Below are 26,739 nucleotides of genomic sequence, written 5' to 3' on the forward strand. Positions count from 1 at the left end.
AACACTTTGGTAAATATGACTCATTATAGTGGAAGCTGATATTTGTGGAAGCAGCGTACAATTTTCTGAGTTGTTGTAAACCGTTAATTATATGGTTAGTAATTACTGTTCCCTCAAAACATGACACTCATTCCTTTGTCCCCAAAATGTGATATTTGTGTTTATTTGGAAGGGCCTCTCCTACTGGTAATAGCGAACTTTGTACTATTCCACAGGGAGCTAAGGCTTTCTGCACTGAGTCCTCCTCTCAGCTGTTAAGAGACCTGGCTAAGACCGCTGCAGGCTTCCCCTGGGCCATACTGGAGGGTGCTGCCTGGGCCTGAGTAGCGCACAGTGTACACGTTAGCAGAACCCCAGGTGTTTCCTGCAAACGAGGGGGGTGTGCACCCCAGCCGCCCCATTCTTATCCTGACCTCGGCCAACACAGCCCATGCGCCGATCTCTAGGCTGAAGGGAGCTGTGACTCACTGTGTCTCTGTTCTGTTCCAGCAACCCACGGAATACTTCGACATGGGGATTTTCCTGGCTTTCTTTGTCGTGGTCTCCTTGGTCTGCCTCATCCTCCTTGTCAAAATCAAGCTGAAACAGCGGCGCAGCCAGGTAACGCCTCAGAGCAGCCTGTGAGCACCGGTGCCAGCCACCTTGCAGTTGGGGAAAATCTGGGCTGTGCCCAGCGACCTAGCAACAGCAACGATGGCGAGAAACTAGAACAAAGCTTAGAGCACTGTGACTTTCTTCTCTGTTCTGAAAGGCCTAGTCTTACAAAGGCTGAACCTCAGGGGTGTTGCCAGCCAGGTGTTTTTTCAAAGAAATGCTTAAATGGTAATACGGAACCCTGAAGCCTTGGTCTGGGGACCAGAAGCATCAGTACCCCCTGGAAGCTTGGTGGACATGCAGAATCTTGGGTCCTGCCACAGGCCTGCTGAATCTAAATCTACATCTTCCAGAGATTTGAGGGTGGAGCGTGAAGAGAGGATAAGTGGGAGTCTGGACTCTAAAGTGGGTAGCAGGGGTGTCTCGGGAGAGCGGTGGTGGACCTTGGCAGGCAGTCTGTTGAGAGGAGAATCGCCAGGTTCTCAGAAGGGTCGAGCGGCCATCACCAGTGAAACAGTGGCGGGCGTTTGTGCAGCACACCTGATCTGCCCGGTGCTGAGCCCTCCTGCACACGCTCCCGTTTGTCCTCAGAACTTTCTTTAGGGTAAGGAGGAGGGACCCTTGGAATAGAGCAGAGTCTTGCAGAGTTGGCCAAGTAATTGAAGTAGACCCCTGCTGGTCCTGCCACTTGGGAAAAGCCCGGGTTGATGTCATGGACACTCAGGGCACATCTGTGCTGCGGCGGTCCGAGTTTTTAGTGACTTCCCAAAAGTCTGTTCTGGCCTGATAGAGACCAGTGTTTCTTTGCCTGTCCTGATTTATCGAGTGCATGGCCCTGGGGTGACCGCCACTGTTAGTGTGCTCCAGACCCTAATGCGGACCACGTTCTGCCACACAGAATTCCATGAACAGGCTGGCTGTGCAGGCTCTGGAGAAGATGGAGACCAGAAAGTTCAACTCCAAGAACAAGGGGCGCCGGGAAGGGAGCTGTGGGGCCCTGGACACACTCAGCAGCAGCTCCACATCCGACTGTGCCATCTGCCTTGAGAAGTACATTGACGGAGAGGTAACAGCGGAGTCTGGGTGCCCCCGGGAGGGGCTTAGCGAGGCTGGTCAACAGAGGAGCGTGGGACTTAGAAGCCGGGGCCCCATGTCCCTCTCCCACAAAGCAGAAGGGCTTGGGAAAGGACCAAGCCCTGTGTACTAAGGAGATCGAGCCCCTTGGGTCTCAAGGGGGTGGCCTGAGACATTCTGACTGCTGTTTGCCTCTGCAAGGGGGTGGCCGAGGTGCAGGGACACTCTCTCCAGAGGACCCAGCTGGGTGTGGATGATTTGGGAAGCTGATCAGAAATATGTGGGAGGCCATAAAATGTCTGGTTTTGAGGACATTCTCACATGTTGGCTTAATTTTAGAATTGCTCTTTTGAAAAGTCTGAAACCTGACTTGATACAAATCTCTCCTGGAAGGTTGGGTGGGACATTTGGAGTTTTTACTTATAAAGAGTCAAGGGATGTGATATCCCGTTTCACCCGACTAGCTTTTTATTCTGAAAATTTCAGACCTTCAGAAAAGTTCTGTGAGTCACACAGTGATTCCTGTATCGTCCACCTAGAATCACGAGTGTGATTCTGCCCTGTTTGCGTAACCTCTTTCTCCACAGAAGCACGTGCACCTGCACATCTGGGGAGTGAACCGCTTCGGAATTAGTTGCAGACATGACGCCCCTTTAATGAAAGTATTCCATTGCTCTGTAGACTATTGGATGAAAAACGAGTTTTTGCAGAGGCATTTGCGTTAATAGGGTCTTACGTGGTCTCTAAGTGCAGACTTTTGGGCTCTCATCCTGGCCCAGGAGGGTTCTAGCTTTGGGATCTTGGGCAGATGACTTCATTTCCTCTGACTGTGTTTGTGACATGGGCCCAAGACTGACCTGCAGGGTTACCCAGGTGACCGCAGGGTTACATGACAAAATACAGTTAGAACTCTTGCCACCGTCAGGCTCAGTGGTAGTTGTTAGTTTGAATGTTACTGTATTGAGCTGGTCAGAGAATGGAAAAACAAAGTAAAATTAGCAAATTTGGACGGTGCCTGGGCCCAGGAACTCCAGAGGTGGTTCTGCCTAAGAAAACCCCATCACCTCCCCACCACGTAGGCTGCTTTATTTATTATAAACCGCATGCCCTGGGAGAGTGTTCAGGGTCCAGTGAAGGAGAGGACAGGAGAGCTTTGCCCCTTTGCTGCCCCCACCTGTCAGTCCCAAGTCCCAGGCCCCTTCCTTACTACTCGTCCCTGTCGGAGTACGTGGGGGCAGCCACCATCCCAGAGAGGAGAAGGTCCCGGGACGTACCAGCCCTCTCCTCACACTTTCAGGCTGCTTGTCTGCATCAGCACGTGGCCTTGGCCTTCCCTCAGGTGCAGCATGAGTGTGCCATCCTCCCTCCATCGACCAGAAAGGAGACTGCCTCTCTGTGCTTCCTCTCCTAACATTGAGGGCCATGTGGGCTGGCCAGTGGCCTGTTTGCGTCTCCCCAGAGCCGATGTGTGAGCTCTGACCCCAGGGAATAGAGCCCACCTGCAGCTAGAGGTGGAGGAGGTGGGGAGGAAGCCTCCAGACACTGGCGTGTGAGCAGGGCTCCACAGGAGTGAGTGGATGCGGGGCTGAAGGCAGAGCTGCCCCTGCCCGGCCCTTCCCTTCAGGCTGCGTGTCTTCCCTCCCTTCCCAGGAGCTGCGGGTTATCCCCTGTGCTCACCGCTTTCACAGGAAGTGCGTTGACCCTTGGCTGCTGCAGCACCACACCTGCCCCCACTGTCGGCACAACATCATAGGTAATCGTCACCCGCCTCTGTTGTTGCTGAGGAATCCCTGTCCCTACCAAGTGCCTAGCAACAGCATAACCTGCCTCGCCATCTGGACGTGGAGGTGTGGGCACTCAGGTTGTGGAAGTCACCAGGCCTCCAAACTCTCAGGGGAGCCCATCGTGAAGAATTGCCCTGAGTGTGAGTTTTGGCTTTCACTTGAACCAGCGTCCGGGCCTGTCCAGGCCCTAGGCCCACAGTCCCTGTGAAGGGAATGAGAGTAGCAATGCTGGCCCAGGCCCAGGACTGGGGAGTTGTTCCTGAGCCGCAGGAGGCAGTGACTGAGCGGCAGGGCTGTGGTGCTTCTCCAGCATCACTGCGGTGTTGGATGAGGGGCTGGGATGTGGGGTGCACTCCAGGTCGCTGTGTGTCCTTGGGGGCAGTGCCTTTCATCGTGGTTGCCCTGTTCTCTACAAACCCTGGTGGCGCCTTTTTCAGGCAGAGCAGCGGGGACATGGGAGATGAGCCCTCACAGGAGTGACCACCTTTCAGACAGAGGAGCGGGTCAGCCTCTGCCAGCACAGCCCAGTTCTGGACAGAGTGGAGCGGGGCGGGGTCACGCGCCTAGGCACCCTGCTGCTTCGGGCGTTGCCCTGATTTCTCTGTCTAGCCCCTGACCCCCGTGTGCTCAGCCCTGCTGACTTTGTTTCCTCTGCCTCCCCGCAGAACAAAAGGGAAACCCAGGCGCCGTGTGCGTGGAGACCAGCAACCTCGCACGCAGCCGGCAGCAGAGGGTGATCCTGCCGGTGCACTACCCCGGCCGCGTGCACAGGACCAACGCCGTCCCAGCCTACCCGACGAGGACAAGCATGGACTCCCATGGGAACCCCGTCACCCTGCTGACCATGGACCGGCATGGGGAGCAGGGCCTCTACTCACCCCAGACCCCCGCCTACATCCGAGGCTACCCACCCCTCCACCAGGACCACACCCTGGCCCCTCACCGCTGTGGCCTGGAGCACCGGGCCTACTCACCGGCCCACCCTTTCCGCAGGCCCAAGTTCAGTGGCCGCAGCTTCTCCAAGGCAGCTTGCTTCTCCCAGTACGAGACCATGTACCAGCACTACTACTTCCAGGGCCTCAGCTACCCCGAGCAGGAGGGCCAGGCCGCACCCAGCCTCGTTCCCAGGGGCCCGGCCCGTGCCTTTCCCCCCAGTGGCAGCAGCAGTCTGCTCTTCCCCACCTCGGTGCACATGGCCCCACCCTCCCACCTGGAGAGTGGCAGCACGTCCAGCTTCAGCTGCTACCATGGCCACCGTTCGGTGTGCAGTGGCTACCTGGCAGACTGCCCGGGCAGTGACAGCAGCAGCAGCAGCAGCTCCGGCCAGTGCCACTGCTCTTCCAGCGACTCGGTGGTGGACTGCACTGAGGTCAGCAACCAGGGCGTGTATGGGAGCTGCTCCACCTTCCGCAGCTCCCTCAGCAGCGACTACGACCCCTTCATCTACCGCAGCCGGAGCCCCTGTCGCACCAGTGACGTGGGGGGCTCAGGCCGGGGGCCTGTCGTGCACCTCGAGAGCTCCCCACCCCCCGAGGAGCTCCCAGCAGCCCACAGTCAAGGTGCTGGGCGGGGGGAGCCTTGGCCTGGCCCTGCCTCTTCCTCGGGGGACCAGCTGTCCACCTGCAGCCTGGAGATGAACTACAGCAGCAACTCCTCCCTGGAGCATAGGGGGCCCAACAGCGCTACCTCAGAAGTGGGGCTCGAGGCTTCTGGGGCCGCCCCAGACCTCAGGAGGACCTGGAAGGGGGGCCACGAGGGGCCATCATGTGCCTGCTGCTGCGAGCCCCAGCCCTCCGCACTGGAGCCCAGCGTGGGAGCAGCCCGGGGCAGCGCCCTGTTCCTGGGCCCTCCACTCTGTGAGGGCTGCGGCCCCACAGGCGTGGAGTCCCTGCCAGGGAGCTCCCAGGGCCTGTACCGCCTTCACCCAGACCATTTGCCCAGGACAGATGGGGTGAAATACGAGGGCCTGCCCTGCTGCTTCTATGAAGAGAAGCAGGTGGCCCATGGTGGCAGAGGGGGCAGCGGCTGCTACACTGAGGACTGCTCAGTGAGCGTGCAGTACACACTTGCCCAGGAGTCCCCGCCCAGCTGCCACCCTGGGGCCCGGGACTTGAGCCAGCGCATCCCCATCATTCCGGAGGATGTGGACTGTGACTTGGGCCTGCCCTCGGATTGCCAAGGGACCCACGGCCTCAGCCCCTGGGGTGGGACGGTGGGCTCTGATGCCCTAAAGCCCCACAGGGGCCTGGGAGGAGCCCAGGAAGAAGAGCGGTCCCTGTGCCACCAGCCCAGGGCACCACTGCTGCCTGGCTGCTCTCGGGAGGAGGCGGGGCCTGCCGGGGCCAGCTTCCACAGTGCCTCCCAGGACACGCAGGGGTCCAGCGCCACAGCCACCGAGGCTGCAGGTGAGAGCAGGTGACAGCAGGGCAGAGTCTGGGTCCTCTCCTCACTCCATGGTCATTTTCTGAGACTCCTTTTGTGCCATTGACTTTAAACACCACCTGTACCCAACGACTTCTGATGTCGTTCCCCACCTCACCCCTTCCTCTGAGTTCCAGACCCATTGCGCCCCTGGCTTCCATGACCTCCCCCCCCACCCCCCGACCCCAGATGCCACACACCCCAGCCTGTCATGTCCACAACAGTCCTCTCAGGCTCCTCCCTCTGCACGCTCCTCCAAGACGGGGAGCTCAGTAGCTTCGGCCCCATATGTCCTGGAGCTTGCCCGGCCCCTCACACTTGTGTCCTGGGCTTCTCAACCTGTCAGAATTGTCCAGAAAGTTGAGTTCCCAGAAAAATGAACCTCCAGAAAAGACACGTCTAATCCAAGTCCAGAATTCTAGTTCCTGGGCTCAGCAGACATTGTCAGATGGCTGCGAAGTTTCTGAACATTGTCACTGTGATGAACGGTGCAGCCCAGCACCTCTGGGTAGCGCTGCAATGAGTCCCACCTCCATCCAGCCTGTACCCGTGCTGATCTCTCACCTCTGCCTCCATGCCCTCAATTCAGCTCATTTCCACTCCCCAGGGTGAAGGCAGTAGCCTGACTGGTCTCCCGTCACTGGTCCTGCCTTCCATTCCACATGGGAGCTGAAGTGGTCTTTTTAAAACACATCTACGTCTTTTCACGAGACAGCCCTTCAGTGACTTGCCGTGATGTTTAGAACTTTGAAAAGGTAGCCCACTGTGGCTTCCATCCTGTTCCTCCAGCTCATTCCAGCCTCCAGGCCTGTGCTGCTTCTCTCCCCCAGATCACAGCCTAAACGACTCCCTGCCCCTGCCTCCGAGGCTACTGTCACCCTGTTTCCTTCCCAGGTTTTCACAGCCTGAAATCACTGTGTTTAGAGGTCTCCAGTCGGAGGGTCTCTTCCCAGTGCCTGATGCACATCTTCTGCACATTGTGTTTTCAAGCTTCCTAAGGGCTTCTAGAAGGTTCTCTAGGTGCAGATGAGGGGGGCTGGCTCTCTAGGAGGCCCCCGTGCGCTCAGCACAGAATGGGGAGCTCTGCTTAAGCTTTTTGCCATATGTACAGTGTGTCCAGCGTTATGACCCATCACTCCCTAGAGTCTGCCACATGCTGGGGATGGGTCCCCCGGTCCCTTGCCTGGTCCCTGTGCATTGTCCCCAAAGCCTGTGGTGCTGTGCTGGCTCCTCCCTGATGACTGTTCTCTCCCTCCCAGGACAGAGATCTCGGCCAGCAGCCAGCGTGGGCACAGGAGCCTGAGCCCCGAGAGAACTCTGTGTGGAAACGGGAACTGTACAGAGACCCCACACTCTGACTGCCTTCAGAAAAAAGAAAGAAAAGAAAAAATTTTTTTAGCTTTGACAAACACAAAAGTGGTAATAAAGAGAGCCCTCCTTCTCAACCCAAAATGTGAGCCCCCTGTGGCAACCCCCATCCCATTAACAAACCAACAGATAAACTTCTCCGAGTCTTTGCCTTTTTTGATAACATGTTATTCTGTTCTGTAAAGTGTGTGTGCTTGGGGTTCCGAGGTGTGTGGGATTGAGTTCTCGGCTTTGTTTTTTAAGATATTATATGTAAATGTAAAAAGTTATTTAAATATATATTTTAAAGAACCCTAACTGCCAACTTTTGCTGAAAAAAAATCACTGCTGCATTAATTGAACCACATCATGTGTCGATACTGTTGTCTCCCTGAAGGGAGCTCAGGCCTTTGAAAAGCTCAGGGCTACACCTGCCTTAGAAAATGAACCAGAAACTTGAAGTAAAGCTAGTCGATATGGGTACAGACTCTGAGGAACAATGCAATGCTGCCTCTTTCTCATGGCAAATCCCAGCGTACAAAATTTCAGGTCTTCTCAGAAGCCATGCTTCTCCAGCCTACGCCTGTGGTCAGCTGATGGACACAGCTAGGAACAGGGTAGATGGTCCACAGCACCGGGGAGCTGGGGACAAGCCATTGCTTCCTTAGTCCCTGGGTGACAGGGGCAGTTCTGCCCAGTGTCCGCAGTCTGTTCCCTGGAATCATCCTAAGGCAAAGGAGAGAGTTCACAGTCACGATCGTGGGCTTCCTGCCACGGGCTGCAGAAGGGGTTCGATGGGGTGGATGGGGACAGACACTCAGGAGGAATGTAGTTTGCAGCTTCCGTGTCTGAGGGCCTGGGGGCACGTGGCCAGGACCCATCGGGTCGGCTCCTCGCTCCCTTTGAACGATACATTTCCCGTCCCGTTTCCCACGGAAGCCCTGCTTCAGGGTTCTTCAGCGCTCTGCTCACAGCTGAAGTCGCTCACTCGCCTGCACATGTCTACTATTCTTTCTACCTAATGCACTATTGCGTGTTGATTCTCCATGAGACAGAGAGAGAAAGAGACTATCAGATAGTTTAGACCCAAAGGGCAAGTTTTTGTATATGTTTCCAACCTTTGGTGGGTTTTTTTGTTTTTTTATTTTGTTTCTGAGAGAGGGAGAGTTTAAAAACCCAAACCATTTTTTAAAGACGTTTCCATTGCAAAGAGGAGAATCTATTTAAAGGTATTTCAGATCAGGGATTGTCATCCTTTCTGTCCAATGTATTTCTTGTTCTTCAAGAAGAAACTAATCACATTAGTTTACTAACTCTTCTGGTCATGTTTGTCTATTCAGATAATGTGCCACCTGAAAAGCTCCTGTTTGTGAAACAGGAGCCCTGGGAGCTGGTCCCCTGTAGGTGGCGAAATAGCGACCACCCCGGGTTGCCAGGAGACGGGAACCAGTCTTCTGCCCTGAGGCTCCAGGTGGTCAGCCCAGGGTCCAGACCAGAACGTTGTGAATGAGACTCTCGCTGTATCGGAATCCTTTTTCCTTAAAAGCCGCAGCCTGTGATGAGGAAATTGACTTAATTCTAGCCAGGATTCGACAGAAGGAAATTCCAGGGTCGGATGGTTGAGCCATTTGCCATTTAGGAACTCACCCGCTTGCCATTTGGTAAGATTTGCCCTCCAGCCTCCAAGGTGCAGGCCTGGGGGTTGCTCCCCCAGGCCTGTGCCCAGCACACCTGTTGGTGAGGGTGTGAGAAGCGCCTAAGCTGTTGACATTCGATCTGGGCTGCCTTGATTTCTCAGACTGGATCTAACCAGCAGCTGCCAAGGACAACAGCTTGCATGACGTAATTTCGGGGAAGGGGGGGGTCGGGGGCACGGCTTTTACCATGAACTGCGAAAAGCAGCTTCTCATTGTTGAGATTCTTTTTCATTGTTTGTGGTTTTGTTTGTTTTTAATCCCTTTGATTGGGTATTACCTTCCTTGCCTGAAACCATCCCCCTAACCTAGCTTTCCTTAGCCCCAGCTGGACAACCACTCTCAGCAGCCTTAAGCAATGAATAGATGAGTAGAGAATGTGGCACTGACTGGGCTTATTAAAATGAATGTGTCCAATGTTCACCTGAAAGAGCAATAACTACAGATGGCAAAAGAAGCACGTGTCAATATTGGTAGTTTACAGGGTGGTAGCAATAGAAAAACGAAGACTCAAAACTCTAACCAGCAGCCACTGTCTTTAATTTGTGGCTGCCTTACCAGACAGGGAGGTCGCCGGAATATAGCAATCAACTGTACTATTGCCTCACCATTGAAATCAGAAGAAACACCTTCTGTGGAGTTGTGAGACTGCAAGGATGATAAGCACCTTTCTTAGGGACCTGTCAGTGCCCTGTGGGGCTTATATAGCTGTGGAAACTGGGAGCATCACATTTTCCATGGAGAATCCCCACCCCGCACCAGGGTAGGACTATTGGGTGTGGTTCACGGCCCAGCCCTCTCGTGGGACAGCCAAGCAAACTGATTGGCTCCAACCAATTCACATGGGGGGGTCGGGAGTTCTTCCGACCAGGTACCTCTCTGGAGACACAGCCCCAGGATACTGACTGTCACTCGGTCGCCTCCCCCGGACCCCTCTCCTGAGCCCACGCCCTTTTCTGGAGCCCCATCCGGTGCCCCGGCTACTCAGATGCTCCCTTTTGTGCTGCTGGTTTCTACTCAAGTTCATGCAGGATGAAAGCTTTGGAAATGAGGTCTAAAAAAATAATTACTAATCAAGAGTATTATTTTTTAAACAGAACTGCCTTTTTCTATTCTTTATATAAACTATTATGTTGGTCTAACAAGGCACTATTTTAAAATGTTTTTTTTTTAATTTTCTCCCAGAGCACTTAAAAGATGTTTTGTAAAGACTTTGCTGTAAAGATTTTGTAAGAAAATGGTCTAAGGGCTCCTTCTCCAACATTACCATTTTTTAAAAAATGTTTTAAAGGCTAGAAAACAACTTATGTATATTCTGTATATGTATAGCAGCACATTTCATTTATGGAAATATGTTCTCAGAATATTTATTTACTAATATATTTATCTTAAGCCATGTCTTATGTTGAAAGTGTGACATTGTTGGAATAATCATTGAAAATGACTAACATGAGGCCCTGTAAATACATGATAATTGCACACAGATTTTACATTTTTGCCGACCAAAAAAAAATGATTTAAAACAAGTTGTAGTCTTCTATGGTTTTGTAACAAATTGTACAAATGACTGTAAAAAAAATACAATTTTATCAAGTACCTGTTGTATGTCATCATTATTCTGTCTGGTAAGGCCCACACACTCCGTAGCGGAATGCTCTGCGTGACGCCTTACAACTGCAGCTCGCCTATGGGAGCCGCTCTGTGACTTCCTCTCGGGGTGACAGAGAGGTCATGGTATTGGGGCTTTAGATGGTGTCACGAAAGAACATCCAGTAGACAGTGTGTGGGATTATGCCTTTGAGGTGATGATAGTTTTTCTGCTCAGCCCTGTGTAGAGGGAGGGACGTGGCCATCAATCCTCGCAGTCTGCCTTTTAAAAATTGGAAACAGCCCTGCCTGGTGTGGCTCAGTGAGTTCGGTGTTGTCTGGAAAATCGAAAGGTCACCGGTTCGATTCCCAGTCAGGGCACATGCCTGGGTTGTGGGTTTGGTCCCATGTCGGGGCAGGTTTGAGAGGCAACTGATGGATGTTTCTCTCGCACACGTGTTTATTGTCCTTTCTCCCTCCCTTCCCCTCTTCTAAAATAAATAAAGAAAATCTCTTTTTAAAACGATAATAAAATTGAGAAAATAGGCTGGATGTAAACCATCAGCTTTATCTGCCAGGACTTTTCCTACCTGGAGGACTGAGGGGCCCTCGAGCTTAAGGGAAAGGGGCTTATAGGGTGGGGAGAAGCCTTGGGTGTCTAGCCCTGGAGATTACCTGCTCAGGAGAGGGGAGGGGGACCTCCCTCAGTCTGAAATGAGTCTTGTACTTACCCGTTTGTCCTGTTCCCCGAGAGGGTAGTTACTGATCTGTAAAGCACTCTGAGATAACATGGAAGATGCAAAGTGGTGTTTATTTTCTAGCTATCCAGCAGAGAATATCCTAATCCTGTGAGTCCCTGTTTCTAGTTCTCCCTGTTTAACTCGGGCCATTTCTTGGGCACAGGCTCCTTGTCGACCTCCAGCCGCGTCCTGCCTGGCGCTGGGTCCTGAGCACCTTCAGGGACGGCAGCCTGGCTGCACAGAGCTTCCCAGAGCTTCTGTTTGATGGCCTTGCCCAGCTCCAAGCTGTACCTCTTGGGGGTCCCTGAAGGATTCCACAGCATCGGCTCGACCACGGCATGGTACAGGGCCCGGTAGCCCTCTGTGGGGAGGCCATGGATGGTAAGCATGTCGGAAAACTGCTGTCTCTTTCTGGCTTCAGGAAGCGGCGCCTGGCCTTTCCAGGCTGCTGTCCCGATGTCCCTGCTGAGTGCTTGGGTGGCAGCCACGTGTTCAGCATATCTGTGCTCAAGATCTTGGCTGACTGTTCCTTTTTTCTCCTTTGAACTTTCTTTACTCTAGCCAGGAAGAAAGCGGAGAAGTCAAAGCTAAAACTTGAGAAGGGAGCTCAGAATAATTATCTGGGGTTTGTGTCCCAGAGTCTTGGTTACAGCCACGACCAACATTTGTCTAGCGTGTGCTAGTTTACTGAATTCCCCCATGTGCACCACTGCCCGCGTTCCCCATAACCCTGCAAGGTCAGTAGGAGACAGCTTTGAGGGCAAGGTAACTGGAATCGGTTTGCCCAAGGCCACACAGCTAGAAAGTGAATGACCCCAGTTGTCATCCATTGAATGCCACACAGGATCCTAAGCATCTAATCTGTGCCAGGCTCTGTTCAAAAGCCCTTTGCATGTATTTACTCATTTAATCCACATGAAACCTTAAGAAGGAAGGGCTGTTATCCCCCCATTTTATAAATGACCAAAAAACCAAGGCAGAAAAAAGGAGAAGCCCACCATTGTCCTCAATGATAGCCAAAGCTGGAATTTGAACCCGACAGCCTCGCTCCAGGGTGCGTGCTGAGCTCTGCTGGCCACGGTGAGAGAAGGAGCTGGCCTCAGAGAGGGCCCCCAGATGCCAGGTTCTCCATGTGGAGGTTCACATCGCCTCTGCTGGTCCAGCGTGCCTGCCTGCGTGCTCTAGCCTTATCCTGGCCTTCCCCACCCTTATGTCCCTTCATGTCAAGTTCCTGCCATCTGTGTTTATGAAAGCCACTTCATCCTCTTGTAGGACTCGGCAGGGTATAAATAATGTGCCCCAAGAAGATCTGGTGCCCTCGTCCCCACTCCCCACAATCCTATCTTCAGCTTCAGGATTTCTTTCGCTTCATATAAATCTCTCAAGCCTTAAGTGTTCTCTAGCTAACATTCCCCTCTTCCCACCCACATTTACTCCACCACCGGCCATCACGTACCTCAATGGTGCTCCCTGCAGGCCTCCCGCGCCTAGGTGAGCCCGGCTGCTTGCTCCCGGAACTGATGGAGTTTCTTACCCTGCCCCGCCGAGTGGCTTTGACTGCCGAATCGTCCTCGGGCTTTAATCTCTTTGAGGGTTTTGCTTCTCCAGAGTTGCCCGGCACTGAACATTGATCCTTCAGTTGCCGTCGGAGCACCAGCTTAACCAGGGAGAGTGAGCTGGCAATGAATGGGTTCTTCACCACTTCCCAGGAGGAGGTGGTACCTGGTGCTGGGGCCTTGATGTCCTGCTTTGGACATGCTCTGGCCATCCAGATGTTGGTGAGAGCTGGCGAGTCCACATAGCAGTCCTGCAGCCTGCTGTTCAGTGAGATCGACTGTCGGAGTCCATAGGTGGGGATGCTGGGGTCTCGCCTCACACAGATCGGATGCTAGAATTATAAGGAGGGGGAAGAGGGACAAAGGGAAAGACTAGTTCTCAAGCGGAGACCAGCTGGTCTAGTTTGGAGGTACAGTACTAACACCTTTTTGGACCCCATTTTTTCCACACCCACCCCAGAAATCTCCCTACACATCCTCTCCCCTGCTCACCAAAGCCTTTCTACTAAGATATTTCTTTCTACTCAGACCTTTCTTTGCCACAATGATATTGGGCCAGAGGTGGAGGGTCAGGGAACTTGACAAGGAATCAAAAGACAATTGGAAAGCAAAGTGGGCCCGTGGTGGGAAAAGGACAGGAGATAGGATCACTCAAGAGTCCTACACAGTCACTCCTCAGCCATGCTGTCTCACAGAAACAACAGCAGGAGAAGGCCGGCCGAACCCTGAGTGCACTTTCCAACCAGACTGCCACGAGCCAGGAAAAGCTGCTAAACAGGAGGATACACCCTGGGGTCGGTCCATAAAGGCAAAAGCACAACGTGAATGATGCTGGCCTCCATTTCCTGGGAGCAGCCAAGAGGGGCAGAACAATCTGGGTAGATCAGAATCACATCTTTACAGAGACCTGGCCTTCTAAGAAACGCTATCTATAAAAAATGAAATCACCTTACCATATTTCAGTTGCCTTTAATTTTATTTTAGCTAGCTTAGTAGGGGGAAGAAATATGTCTTTTCCTTTTCTCTCTCTCTGTCTTTTTTTTTTGTTTTGTTTTAATATTTCTAGTCACCTACTTTCTCTGCCTCGGTCACATATGAGCAGTTTTGAACCATTATCTCTGGTATTTATGATGTCACTTTGTTTTGTGATGTGGGTGGGTGTAGGTGGGTGTTACATCATTGAATTTTAGAGTTAAATTATGCTGGAAGAAGTTCTGTTTTGTTGTGTTTACAGCCTCAAAAACTTTTGAAGTCATTCATTCCCCCAGAATGGCTGGGGTGAATTTTGAACTTCCTATCGTTCTTCAGAAGTACGCCTTGCACGCCACAAAGTCAAATATGCAGACCATATTTGTGCGTACAGGTAGTGAGATGCATTCTTACACGTGCAAAAGTGCCCTTCTTTGTCCACATAAAGAAGTTACTGTTAAATTCTCAGCCCAGCTGCCAAGGTTAGGGACCAGAAATGAAAGAACACGTTCCCGCAGCCCTGGGCACCTTTCCCTCCGTGCCCCCCCCCACCCCGCCCCAAGACTACACGGTTTCTGGAATGTGGTTTTATTTTACATCTCATGGCAAATGCAGTAATTAGAGCTGTTAGCAGTGTCAAGGGCTTGAAACAAGAACAAAGACACGTCTTCCTGGGAACTCTTGGGCAATGCCTAGCTCCTTATCAGGTGCTTGTCCCGTTGGTGGTTTTGATTTTTCATCCACAAAATGCCAAAGGAGGCCTCCTCCCGAGGGGGAGGAGAGCAAAACGATGGAAAAACAGAGTATGCGTCTGGCAGGCGTTCCTGGAATCGCATGTGTTGCCTGTTTGATTTTTTCGAGTGTTGTAGCCGTGGTAGAACCACCTCTAGGCCCTCGGCATCTGGACCCACAGATGCTCAGGAGGACAATGGGGCTCATTCAGCAGTGAGCCCTGGCCTCACCTCCGTGGAGGTGGGTCAGTTTCAGAGCAGGGCATTGGAAAGGGTTTGTCTTTGGGAAGGTTTGCAGACGTCTGGAGGCCGGGTAAGCAAGCATCTGTTCACAGCCGGTGAATCCCAGAGAGGTGGCATTAGGCTCTTGGGCTGCTTTCTCCCTTTACTCTGCGTGGCCCGGAGAGAAGAGAAAAGTCGGGACAGGAAAGGCATCCTGGGAATAGCTCTCCTGTTTCTCGTCTCGCCTTGCCGGTGCTGAGGTTGGCCGTCCCACACACACTTGGTCCAGACACTCAGCTGGTATATTTACTTTCCTAGGCTGTTCTATTCTTTCTTTTCTGTTCTTACCTTCCTCCTTACCTTCACACGGATGGCGGCGACGCCTATGCGTCAAGGTCCATCGCATCGTGCCTTCTGTCCCATCACCTGACTGTACCCCAACAAGACACCTTCCAGTTCCTTACAACTAACCCAGCACACTTTGGCCTGTGCTATTTCTCCAGTGTCAGGAAAATCTGCATTTACTGAATGCTTATGATAGGCTGAGCACTGTTTTAGACCAGTACAAGTATCATCTCAAGGAATGACACCCACAGTCTTGTGAGTTTGGATACTGTTGCCATCCCTACCCCACAGATGAAGAAATGGAAGCCCCAGTTGCTCAAGAACTACGCCCCCAAACTGGTCACCAACAAAGGCTGGCTGCAGTCCAGGTGCACAACGCCCCACGCTTGTTCTTACTGTGCTCTTCCCCTCAGTGACATAACCCTACATTTGATGCGGACTTCATCTCGGGCCCTCATGCACACCCATCGGGCTTACGAGGCCAAGCACTGAGCTTCTTGAAGGATTCTGATCTGACTCTAGCATCTCAACATTTCTTTTCCTGTGGTCCCTCTTCACTAAGCCTTTGTCAGATTCATCTGCCTCACAGAAGTGCTATATTCACAGAAAGTACATGACCCCTGGTGTGGGAGTGGTTCGGAATGTCCCACGCTTCATTAGTCAGAAAGGGAAGCAGGTACCTGAGGACACCCCGAGGAAAGTGACTAGTCTTTCGCCGAGGTTGCTCCGTCCAAGGCTGTTCAGAATTACAAAGTCGGGATGGAAAGACTGTCTCCGGTTCAGGATCCTGAAGCCATGGCAAGAGTTTTCCGTCGCTGGCGCCAGCACCTAATTCACGAACCTGGGGTTGAGGCCGTCGGGCTTCCATAGTACTCAAAGGCCTGTTCCTCAGGTGGTTTCACCACCGAACCTTTGAAGAATAAGAACCTCTTATTCTTCTGAGCTCAGGCTAAATAACTTTTATTTCCCGCCCGTCACTTGGAGCTGTGCTTCCTGACATCCCTAAACCACCACTTCTATTTGGAAACACATCTGCCCTTCTTTGATGCTTAGCCAAACTCTCCTCACTGTATTTTTAGCTCCTATAAAGTTTCTTCTTTCTTTTTTCTTTTCCTACAACCTTTCTCCTCTTTAATTTCTCTTAGTTCTTCTTCTTCTTGAGGATCAGTTAATAAAGAGGAAACTGAGCCCATTGATATTAATTCTTTTCTCTCCCCTTCTTGCCCCACTCCCAACTTCTAGTGGAATTGTAGTTGCTGTTAATCTTCTCAGAAGATGTTTTAATTTTCACACCCAAGCAGTAAACATCCACACCCATATGGGAACATATCTGAGGTCTGGGATGTAGCAGGTTTAGGAAACAAGAGAAAAACTTTGGATGAGAGAATTTGAAAACATTCCTGAACAATGACGCAAGTTCTGAGGACCAGGGATTTAGACCACATGTGCGAACACTCACCTTTCGTGGGCCGAGTATTTGAGACAAGGGTGCCTGTCCACTCTGCCACCCCCTTCCACCTGCCTGAGTTCTCAGGTACGACCACCTGAATGTGCCACAGACGTCTCCAACTCATTAGGTTCAACCCGAATTCTCTCCCCCCTCACCCCCATCAAAACAAGCAAGCTACTGCTTCTCCTGACTCATCCCTCGCTAGTCGCCTGGCCCAGAAACCAGGGAGACAGGATCGGTGACAGCACGGAACTGAGTCGAGCCTGAGGCTGAAGGAAAATCAGGACTCTAAGTCCTGTTTTTACTTAAAATGTTGATATTTGGTTCATCTTGGATTCTTTGTCATTCATTTCAGAATTTTAAAAGATTTTATTTATTTATTTATTCATTTATTTTTAGGGAGAGGGGAAGGGAGGGAGAAAGAGAGGGAAAGAAACAGCAATGTGAGAGAGAAACACTGATTGGTTGCCTCTTGTACATGCCCTGACTGGGGACCAAACCCCAGCCTGCGCCCTGACCAGAGATCCAATTGGTGACCCTTCACTTTGTGGAATGACCCCCAACCAACTGAGCCACACAGGTCAGGGCTAGGCTAGATTTTTAAAGACATTTCATTAAAACACTCTTTCTTAAAGAAAGTCAATATCTTTTAAACCCTATTAAATAATATTTATTTCGTTATCTTGATTACTGCGTTGTTTTTTTTTTGGCCTTCTGAAATTTTGTGCCTGCGTTGAATGCCTCACTCACCTCACCCTGATCTTGGTCATGGAGTCCTCAGTGAGCATTTGTCGCCAGAACCCTATAAGGACAAGAAGGCAATTCACCACAGTGGTTAGGAGCATAGTCCTAGAGTCCTACTGCGTGGGTTCAAAGCCCAGCTCCACTACTACATGACCTGTGGATGAACCACTTCACTTCTCTGTGTGAGGGTGCCTCCCTCACAGGGGCTACCGGGGGGACTCTGTGAAATGCAACCACGAACACTGCACCCTACCTAGTTTAGTAGCGTTTTAAATAAATATCGGGGTTTTTAAAAAGACTTTATTTACTTTTAGAGAGAGGGAGAGGGAGGGAGAACAAGAGGGAGGGAAACATCAATGTGTGGTTGCCACTCACGCACCCCCTACTGGGAATCTGGCCCGAAATCCAGGTGTGTGTCCTGACTGGGAATCGAACCGGTGACCTTTTGCTTCACAATCCAGTGTTCAGTCCCCTGAGCCACACTAGCCCCGGCTGCTATCATGGTTATTATTATAACCAGGCCCCTCATCCAGTGCTCACTGCAACATGGCAGCCCTGGGAGCAGAAATGACCCCAACTGGAGTTTCAAAGACAGCAGGATCACCCAAATTCTACCAGCGGTGATCTCCCAGCTTCTTGGCAAATCCTGCTGCCCACTGAGGAATCAAAGGGTCCGAATGCAGAACACAAGAGGCAAACAGACAAGCAGCAACATCTTCCTGGAGGCCCAGGGGCTACGATCAGTGTCCTCACTCTTTCCATGAAATAAAGCTGCTAACCGACCAAGGCATGCAAAGCATTGAAATGAATATCTCAGACTGCTCCTTGCCCGGGGCCAGGACTACATAACTGAGCAAAAGACCTTGAGCCATCAAGTGCCCTGACCTAGACTGGCTCAGCTGTATTTTTAGCCTCTGTGCACTGTTTCCATCACCTGTGCTGGGCTTTAAGCTAGAAAAGAGGGGAGGGAGGCCTGGGGAAGGCATGAGGGATGTTTCTCATAGCAGCCAGGGGGGCAGGGGCTTGCACACTATTTCTGAGTTCTGTTATACAAGCCAGCTTCTCCGGCCTGCAACCTGCGTAGTGACACAGGTGCCCAAACTTGAAAGGACCTCACACTTGGTTTAGTGACCTGTGTTCACCATCTTAATCATTTTAAAAAAGGGGCCCCCGCATTTTCATTGCTCACTGGGCCCTGCAAATCACACAGCCCATTCTGGCTGTACGCAGGACAAGAGAGCCGAGTGAAGGAATGGGGCTGGTACCCACCCAGCAGGCGTGCCTTCCTGCAGGGGTGCAGAACAGGCCACAGCTGCTATCACAAGGCATGAATCCCAAAACTTTGCACAACCGCATGTGGAACCTCCTGTCTGCCCCTTCCTCAAATACTGGGATGAGATGCCAAAGAGCCTGGTAAGGCTGGCCCTCTCACCTAGGTTAGAATGTAAGGTTGTGCTTTTTCTGCTGTTGGCATGTTCCTCGCTGAATTTTTTAATTATTAAATTTGTTGCGGTAACATTGATTAAAAACGTACATTTCAGGCGTACATCATATTCTCATGTCAGTATACTCAATTGCGCGCTCACCACCCAAAGTCTGCGTCCTCCCGCGGCCTCTCACCGAATGTTCGTTGAGTGGAAGGAGGTTTACCCTTACTGAGTGCTTGCTCTCTGCCGACGGTTTCACCTGCATCTTCTCATTTCACGCTCCTTCTGTGTTCCCCGCCTGCGCCTGCTGCCAGGGCACAGGGTAGTGGAAAAGAGCTCCAGGTCTTACGGGGGAGGAGGTTTTGGATGTGGGAAGGGCGCAAAATGGTGGAGAAGAGAGGGTGAGCGTCAGGTGGGAAGTGGAGGGTGTGTCCTCGGGGACCAGGTGTCGCTTGGTGGGGTGTCCCCCCGGCTCCAATAAAAAGCCCAGAGGATTCTTGAATTCGGGAAGGATATCGTGAAAACAATGCCTGGACAAGATTTTTCTTGCCGCAGCTCTGGGTCCTGTGGGTGGAGAGGAACGGAGATTGAGAGACCTCGTGGGAGGTAGCTGCGCCTTTGAGGCCCAGCCCTGGGAACAGCTTGCGGGGAGGTGGACCCTGGGAGTGGGCGAGGGGGCATAGAGGCCGGTGCACCAAAGGCGGGCCGGGACCGGTCCAGACCCACTCTGGGCGCGGCGAGTCGGCACACAAGGGCAGATGTTCTCGCCGCCGTGCCGGGCGCAGGCCCGCACTTGCAAGTCCGGGACCAGGGACTTGAAAGGGCCCGGCGCGCCGCCCAGACCTGCCTCTCGGGGCGTCACCGCGGCACTTTAGGCGGGAGCCCAAGGAAAATCTCCTCTGCCTGGGGTAGTGCGGGGGAGGAGGGGGGCCCACCGCAGACCCCGAGTGCAGCTGGGGAAACAGGGGGAGTGGGAAGGGCAAAGGCCTCCCATGGGGGGCCGAGAGTTTAAGGAAGCTTGCGCTCTCTGAGATGTGTAAGAAAGCATCATGGCCCCATCCACTTCTGGACTTTCTCTATGTGAGGCGCTTTATTTGCCTCCATGTCACCTAATATTGTGAGGACCCTTTATGATTCCCGTTCTGCAGATGACTGAGGCTCAGACAGAGTAGGAAACTTGCTCCAGTCGACAAAGGATGTGCGACTGGATTCGGAACCGGGCTCAGTGTGCTGCCTCTGTGGCTGTAAGAATTGGGATGGTGAAAGGAACTCAACATTTTCCAAGCTCCTACTGAGGGCGTAAAAGTTTCCATACACTGCTTCATTTAGCACCACGGCTTTGGGAGTAGCTGCTGTCCAACGCCCCCATTTAACAGGTGAGGACATTGAAATACGGGAGCTATCTTCTCTTAAAAGTGCTCAAGGCCTTAACAGGTGACCCAGGGGGATATGAACCAGGACAGGCTCACTCCAGATCACACTTCAACCACCACGATGAGCCACGCGGTTTTCAAACTGCTGTCCTGATTATTATCCCTGCGGTTGAGCCTGCGCTTGGGTCACGACCCGAGTGAGGGTGGAACAGGGGTCACTGGGCGCCAGGCCGTCTCCGCCCGGGACCAAACCCTCGCTTGGGGACTCGAAGGCGGGGTCCCAAACTCCCCGCCCTTCACCTGCTGGCCCCGCCCTTGGATAGGACCAATAAAATGCTCCGCGGGGGGCGGGCTCAGGTGAGGGGGTGTGGGCGGGGCCTGGCTCGTGAGTGGCAGGCGCGGCGCGCGGGTGGGGTCGAGCGGGCGCGAGCAGTCGGCTCCGCCCCTCGGGCCTCGCTGGGCAGTGGGGAGGCCCCGGGGCGGCCCGAGCGGCGGCGGCGGCGCTGAGAGGGCGGGCCGGGGCGGGGCGGCCGGGCGGCCGGGGCGGGGCCACGTCCCAGCCCCGCGTCCCGCTCCGATGGCCGCCCCCGGCTCCCTGTGCTGCCCCCTCTCCCCCGGGCAGCGCCCCGGGGCCCCGCACTGACGGCCCATGGCGCCGCCCGCCGCCCGCCTCGCCCTGCTCTCCGCCGCCGCGCTCACGCTGGCGTTCCGGCCCGCACCCAGCCCCAGTCTCGGCCCCCGACCCGGTGAGTGAGTAACCCCCGACGCCGGCCCAGCGCCGAGCCTGCCCGCGGGGCCCGCCGGGGGGTCCCTGTCCTCTCGCCACTGCCCTTCCGGGACTCCTTCACCGAGCCCCGCGGCGACGCCCCCTCGGGCCGGGCCGGTACCGCGCCCCAGGACTCGGGGCTCCGCACAGGCCCCTTGGCGACGCCCCCGGCCGGGTTGGTGCCCACCTGCCTCGGCATCTGGGGGCCCTTCTCTGCTCAGAACCTCCCGAGACCCCTTCGCCGGACGTCCCCGCGGCGCCCCCGGGGCCGGGGCATCTCCTCGGTGTCAGGACCCGGGGTCCCTGCTCAAGTCCCCGAGCGCCTCCCCGGGGCAGGGACGCCCCCTGGGCCTCTGCACCTCCCGGGGCCGCGTCCTTCAGCCCCTCAGCGACGCTCCCGGGTCCGGGCGCCCCCCACCCCACCTCGAGGCGTCGCGCCCCCTCCCCAAGCCCCCCAGCGACGCCCCCGCGCCCCCTCCGCCGCGGGGACCCCAGCGCTGCCTCGCTCCGGACGGCTGCGAAAGAGAGAGGAGCGGGCGCCCAGCTCTGCTGGCCCCACGCCGCAACTTCTGCCTGGCGAGGAAGCAAGTTGACTTGCCCGCTCGGCAGGAGGCAGGTCCGGGTCCCGAGACGACCCGCAGTGCTCCGCTGGACCGCCCCCGCCCTACCCCTCGGGGCCGCTCCGAACTGCCCCTTGACTGGGTGCCGGCCCTGCTCCGAAAGAGGAAGGGAGGAAGGATGGGGTGATGGGGGACTTCTCCGCTACAGAGCTTCGGATGCTTGTCCTGAGGGTGCGATACAGAGCCCCGTTCCCCGGGGAGCCCCGCCCTTTGAATAGGGTCTCCCGCTCCCAAGGCCCAAGCCAAGGCCAGGTTTTCCCGAGGAGGAGCCCTGGACCAGGATGGAAGCTGGGACTTTGCTTAGCTTCCATACACATCCTTCCTTGCAGCAGCAGAACACTCCAAGTTCAAGACCAGGCAAGAAGGTGTTGTCTGGCCCAGTTGTATTTCTCTGCAGGTCGTTTGGACCTTGAGAATTGGGCTTTAGTAGAAAAGGAGGCAAGAGTTCATTGCCGTTTTGCCTGAGTATGAAGACCAACCTGTGAGTTCTCCACCCAAAGTCGCAAGCTATGATGTCAGAAAGACAGGATTTTGCTGCTGAAAGGAAACTCAGAGTTGTGTTGTTTACTTACCGGTTGGAATCAGTGAAAAAGATAGGACTTGGTGTGACTTGGGACCCTTACAGTGTGACTTGGGACCAAGCCTCCAGCTCTCCGAGCCTCACTTTCCTCCCCTGTAAAGGGGAGATGATGGTAACTCCCTTGCAGGGTGTTGTGAAGATTGAATGATACACTGCAGGTACATGCCCACACAGAAGTCAGTCGATAAACATTTTAATAATACTTTTTATAGCGCTTCGCAGTTCACCAAGTGCTAGACACCTTATTTGCCCTCAGAATGCTCTGTACTTCCAGTCTGATTAATCCCTGTAAAAGGCAGAGCTTGGCTTTAGTTTAGTAGAAGGGGCTGGTGTGTGTGTTGGGGGGGGAGGTGTCTCCAAGTACTGTAAATCTTTGGCTTAGGAAGTGGTTTCTGAGTGATTGGTGGTGGCCTTCTAGGGGACCTCTACAAAAACTTCTACACAAGTTTGATCACTTCTACTGTTTGCCATATGTGAGGAACGAAGGGGGAACTTTCTGAGAGCCAGGATGTGTCAACATAACTGTAACCTAGTAACCCCTTAGCACCACTTTGCCATCTGTGTGGTCAGGATCTAATGTCCTCCAAGGAAAGAGAGGGAGCGGTAGACACGAACGGGTCCCCTCTGCACCCGGCAGCGCAACAGATCTGAAAAGGTTCGGTGAGGCAATGCTACGCGTACACTTGTTGGAAGGTGGCATCCTTTCCCCAGGCACCTTTGCTTTGCTAGGAAGGGCCAAATGCAGGAGCCCTAACATAGTTTGAACCTCAGATGTGGGTGCGCTTTTATTTGGGGGTCTGAGGTAGGGACAAATAGATAACCATTGTGAAAGGGTATATGATAAATGGCCCAAAATCCCAATTCACTGAGCCTCGTCAGCTCTTTTTTCCTATTATCCTGGTAAATCAGTGCTTTTGTGACTTTTCCTCTTTAGTTCCGGAAAGCAATTTTAAGAAGATACCATATACTCTTAAGCATCACAACCTATCTAGAGTCTACCCACCAGTTTTTAAAATCCTGTCCAATTAGAAAAAAAAAGTTTTATTCTGAGGATATGCCAAACTTGCCATTTTATACTTTTTGATACTGTAATTTTCTCTAGAATTTTGTGGATGGAAAAAATTATTTCAGTACTTACATTCTGTACAATTTTGTAATATTTAAATTACTGGTGGTTTGCAATTTTGAATGCTGACTTTATAAAAACAGTTAGCTCACTCCCCATCAGTGCTACTTCTAATTACAGTGTGTAGCCAACCCCAAATGCTCTCCCTTCTCCTCCATTCTTCCTTTAAGATTCTCTCCTTCCTTCACAACTGATAGGAGGAAGGTAGAGATTCATGCAGGAGGCGAGACTCCCTTTTCAAGCAGGAAAGCAGCCAGGGCCATGGATGGGGCTGATGGGTTTTCCAAAGTGAGCTCCCCTCTGGAATTTATTGACCAGCAGGGAGAAGAACCAAGAGGTGGGAAGAAGAGAACAGCCTGGGTAGACTTGAGCTGTTTGAGTTTCCTGTCAAGGGCAAACCAGCTGCTTGGGTGTTTCACTGCATTTGGCTGTCAGGTGCGCAGCAACAGGGGTCTCAACTCCGGTTCCGTGTGGCGTGAGCAGCGCTTTATGGTTGGTGCTCATTCTCCTCTAACTCCTCATCTGGATAGAGTTCGTCCCCTTTGCCACCGGTGTCTCTGGCCATAAAACCTATCAGTTGCGTTAACCGCGAGAGCTTCACACTGTACAGAGAGCCCTGTCTTTCTTGGGGACTTCATTAATGTTCATCGGATCACCTGTGTGCAACATAGGGGCTGAGAGGAGCGAAGTGACTGACATGCGTGCCAGCTGCTTTTACGCTTCCACTATTTTAAGAAATGCAAAGCTGTCAAAACTCACCCGGTATCAAAGAAGCCTGGTCTTTATGTAAAAATTGGGTTTGGTGCCTAGGCAAAGCTGTTTAATTTTGAGATATACAGTGAGGCCTTTTATAGATATTAATGCAAAAAGTAGCTCCATTTAGTCTCATTACTGACAGATAGCAGATTGGTGCACTTGATATAGATATTGTTAAATATGTATGATTCAGCCTAGTTGTATCAACAGCAGTTAATAATGAAGATAAAGTATATTTCTTTAAATAGTTTCATAATACAGATTAGAGGTTCTTGGTAATGGGCAATGTATCGACTTTAGTCTCGGATTTTTGGACCTATAATCCCATCTGAGGCTCTAAGTCAGGTGTTGGCAAATGGTTTTGTTTATCCCAAACTAAGTAATTTGGGCTTTGGGAGCCGCACACCTGCTCTGATGCAGTGACTCAAGTCTGACTTTTCAGGGCAGAACAGCCCTAGACAGGATGGAAATGGATCGGCACGGCTGTGTTCTAATAGAACTTGGCGGACACTGAAATTTGAATTTCATGTGATTTCTTATGTCACGAAAATTGTTCTTTTGATTGTTTTCAACCATTTGAAGGCTTAAAAACCATCCTTAGCTCACGGGCTGTACAAAATCAGGCACAGGGCCAGGTTCAGCCCCCAGGCTGTGCTTTGCCAAGTCCCACGGGAGGGCCTACGTACTGATCTTTTCACTGGTCTGGAAAGGTGACAGGAAGGTTTGACTTTAGTGAATGAATGAACCTTTTACTGTTCACCGACTTTAAAAGACATATGGGAGAAATAATTACAATGGTAAGTTTTACGTTACGTATATTTTACCAAAATTTTTTTTACAAGATACATGTTGGGCGGGGGCAGGAGAAGTTCATGTGCATGTATGTGGGCCTTTAAAAAGACCTTTAAAAATGCTTTAAAAAGAAATTCAGTACGGCTCAGTGTTCACTACGTAAAGAAAATAGTGCCTGCCTTGGAACCGGCCCATGGTTCGTTCAGCTACGCAGATGTTGCTGGGAACGAGCCGCTGAGATGTCTGTTTCTCAGAGAAAAGGCCCAGGAGCAGGTGGCATCAGCTCTGAGACTTGGAAAAACAGCCAGGACAAAAGGGAAGGAGAAAACAAACTTCTGCGACTTTCCTAAACAGTTGAATTTTATTTCCATGGTTCTATTGTCATTTTTAAAGTTCCCCTTAAAAAACAACAATGTGCTTGGCCTGGCTGACTGTTTTGTTTTAATTAAAACATTTTTGAAAAAACAGCATGAAACATTCAAACATACCAACTTGATTGTGTTTGTACTGTGGGACAGTTAATACAAAACACTTGAGAGAGGGTGGAAGTTTGGGTCTGTAGCTTTTCTTCGGAGTTTCTGCCTCCTGAATAAGGACAACAGAGGAGGAAGTGAATGCGTCCCTTGGAGAACTACCTGGACAGGTTCAGAAGTGAGATTTCCTCAAGGCCCTGTTTGGCTGTCTCGCTCTGCAGTCCCAGAGAACAATACAGGACATTCCTTCCGTATTCTGTTAGACCTCAGGACTCTGGCTGGAACGTGGAAGTGTTAGTTTAGGAGGAAAAGCCTGTTTCTTTCTCTTTCTCTCTCTCTGTTGTCTTCAGAGTCGTCATGTCAAGATAGCAAAACTTCTCCAGACCTCACCTCTGAGATACTGTCCTGGATTCGGACTGAAAGGGGAAAGGAAGGAGGCCATTGTAAAAATGCCATGAGGGTATTCGTACTATTCAAAGATAGCCACTCCAGAGAAACTTGCCTTCTCCTCCTCTGAGGAAGCGTCCACCTCTGCCCTGCTTTTTTTTTAATTATTGATTTTAGATAGAAGAAAGGAGAAAGAGAACAAGAGCGAGAAAGAGAGACATTGATTTGTTGTTCCACTTATTTGTGCATTCATTGGCTGATTCTTGTATGTGCCCTGACTGGGGATCGAACCCACAATCTTGGCAAATCAGTACAATGCTCTATCCAACGGAGCTACCCAGCCAGGGTTCCCCCCCACCACTTTTAATTTTCTTTCTAGGTAAACATCTCCCTAGCCTGAACTTGCACCAGTTGGAAGAGGAATAAAGTTGAGTGATAGGAAGCACCTAGCAGACAAAAGATTTTAGGCCACCTCACACACAAGGTTCCCTCTCCCCTACCCAGTGATGACAGGACCCACTCAGGGCTGCCCTTTAGCGGGGCCCAGTGTCTAGTTTCTTTTGCCACTGGTTTAATCCCTGACAAAGCATTAAACTTTTATTGTTCAATTTACCGCAAGGGCGGGGCCTCACTTCTAGTGGCTGAGGAGGCTGCAGCGGCTTCCAAACTCGAGTGTCACAGCACATTAGTAACTTCAGGTTTTGAGGGCTGGATTTCTTTCAGTTTGGTCAGCTTCTTGGTTAGAACCAGAACATTATACTCATACTCAAAGTCTGAAAGCTAGCAAGTGGTAAAAACAGCACAGGCAACTTTTAACGATGATTCAGAATAGTTGCCGCATCAGCATATAGGACTGCGTGGTTTCCTCCCAAACACAGGTTAGATGGCGGCCCATGCTCCTTGGTGCCCTAAAATTGGATGAAAGTGTGGCGACTAAGTAGTTCTCTAGAATAGTAGGGTTTGTTAACCAGTGCCATCACAGTATGTAAATTACTTGCTGCTGCTCAATCTATAAAAATTCATCTTCAAAGAAAATTATTGGGCTGGTAAAAATATTTTTAATAATGACCACAGAAGCCATATTTGTTTTGCTTTGATGTTCTTCCGAAGACCCTTCTGGTTTTAATCAGATTGTTCCCACATAAAATACAGTGGAAATCTACAATAATAAAATCCCTATT

At 52.0% G+C, this 26,739-nt stretch overlaps 3 protein-coding genes and 1 long non-coding RNA gene across 7 annotated transcripts in view; 2 read left to right on the forward strand and 2 right to left on the reverse strand.

Annotated features, from left to right (window-relative positions):
* Nucleotides 1–9,962, forward strand: part of ZNRF3 (zinc and ring finger 3) — a 198,283-nt gene extending 188,321 nt beyond the window's left edge. For both annotated transcript variants that reach the window (XM_037052420.1, XM_037052419.1), the window contains exons 5-9: nucleotides 490–600; nucleotides 1,493–1,660; nucleotides 3,319–3,421; nucleotides 4,118–5,857; nucleotides 7,133–9,962. In XM_037052420.1, coding sequence (XP_036908315.1) covers nucleotides 490–600; nucleotides 1,493–1,660; nucleotides 3,319–3,421; nucleotides 4,118–5,857; nucleotides 7,133–7,176 — 2,166 coding nt within the window. In that variant the 3' untranslated portion in view covers nucleotides 7,177–9,962. The remainder of the gene's footprint in view (nucleotides 1–489; nucleotides 601–1,492; nucleotides 1,661–3,318; nucleotides 3,422–4,117; nucleotides 5,858–7,132) is intronic.
* A 1,307-nt stretch (nucleotides 9,963–11,269) lies between these two features.
* Nucleotides 11,270–13,125, reverse strand: CUNH22orf31 (chromosome unknown C22orf31 homolog). Its single transcript, XM_037052424.1, has 2 exons — nucleotides 12,698–13,125; nucleotides 11,270–11,798 (listed from the first exon to the last, which is right to left on the reverse strand). Exons 1-2 carry the CDS (start codon nucleotides 13,007–13,009, stop codon nucleotides 11,364–11,366), a joined length of 747 nt encoding a protein of 248 aa, XP_036908319.1. The 5' UTR covers nucleotides 13,010–13,125; the 3' UTR covers nucleotides 11,270–11,363.
* Nucleotides 13,126–17,268: 4,143 nt separating this feature from the next.
* LOC118991259 (uncharacterized) lies at nucleotides 17,269–21,601 on the reverse strand. Of its 2 annotated transcripts, XR_005067378.1 has the most exons (4): nucleotides 21,493–21,601; nucleotides 19,795–19,927; nucleotides 18,879–19,249; nucleotides 17,269–17,316 (listed from the first exon to the last, which is right to left on the reverse strand). It is a non-coding gene; the product is annotated as an uncharacterized LOC118991259 (long non-coding RNA). The 2 variants fall into 2 exon arrangements; XR_005067377.1 differs by lacking the exon at nucleotides 17,269–17,316 and having other exon boundaries at nucleotides 18,853–19,249.
* KREMEN1 (kringle containing transmembrane protein 1) overlaps nucleotides 20,645–26,739 on the forward strand; it is a 58,914-nt gene continuing 52,819 nt past the window's right edge. The window contains exon 1 of one of the 2 annotated variants that reach the window (XM_037052422.1): nucleotides 20,645–20,804. In XM_037052422.1, the coding sequence (XP_036908317.1) occupies nucleotides 20,708–20,804 (97 nt within the window). In that variant the 5' untranslated portion in view covers nucleotides 20,645–20,707. The remainder of the gene's footprint in view (nucleotides 20,805–26,739) is intronic. The other variant, XM_037052423.1, reaches the window with a different exon arrangement.

This window comes from Sturnira hondurensis, unplaced genomic scaffold, assembly GCF_014824575.4.
Source record: "Sturnira hondurensis isolate 20B ecotype Veracruz unplaced genomic scaffold, ASM1482457v3 Scaffold0007406, whole genome shotgun sequence".
Lineage (NCBI taxonomy): Eukaryota > Metazoa > Chordata > Mammalia > Chiroptera > Phyllostomidae > Sturnira > Sturnira hondurensis.

Coding starts and splice junctions, on each gene's coding strand:
- CUNH22orf31 (XM_037052424.1), bottom strand. CDS start 13,009: ATGGCCAGAGCATGTCCAAAGCAGGACATCAAGGCCCCAGCACCAGGT. Junction 11,799..12,697: donor CTGCAGGGAGCACCATTGAG/GTACGTGATGGC, acceptor CTTCCTGGCTAG/AGTAAAGAAAGTTCAAAGGA.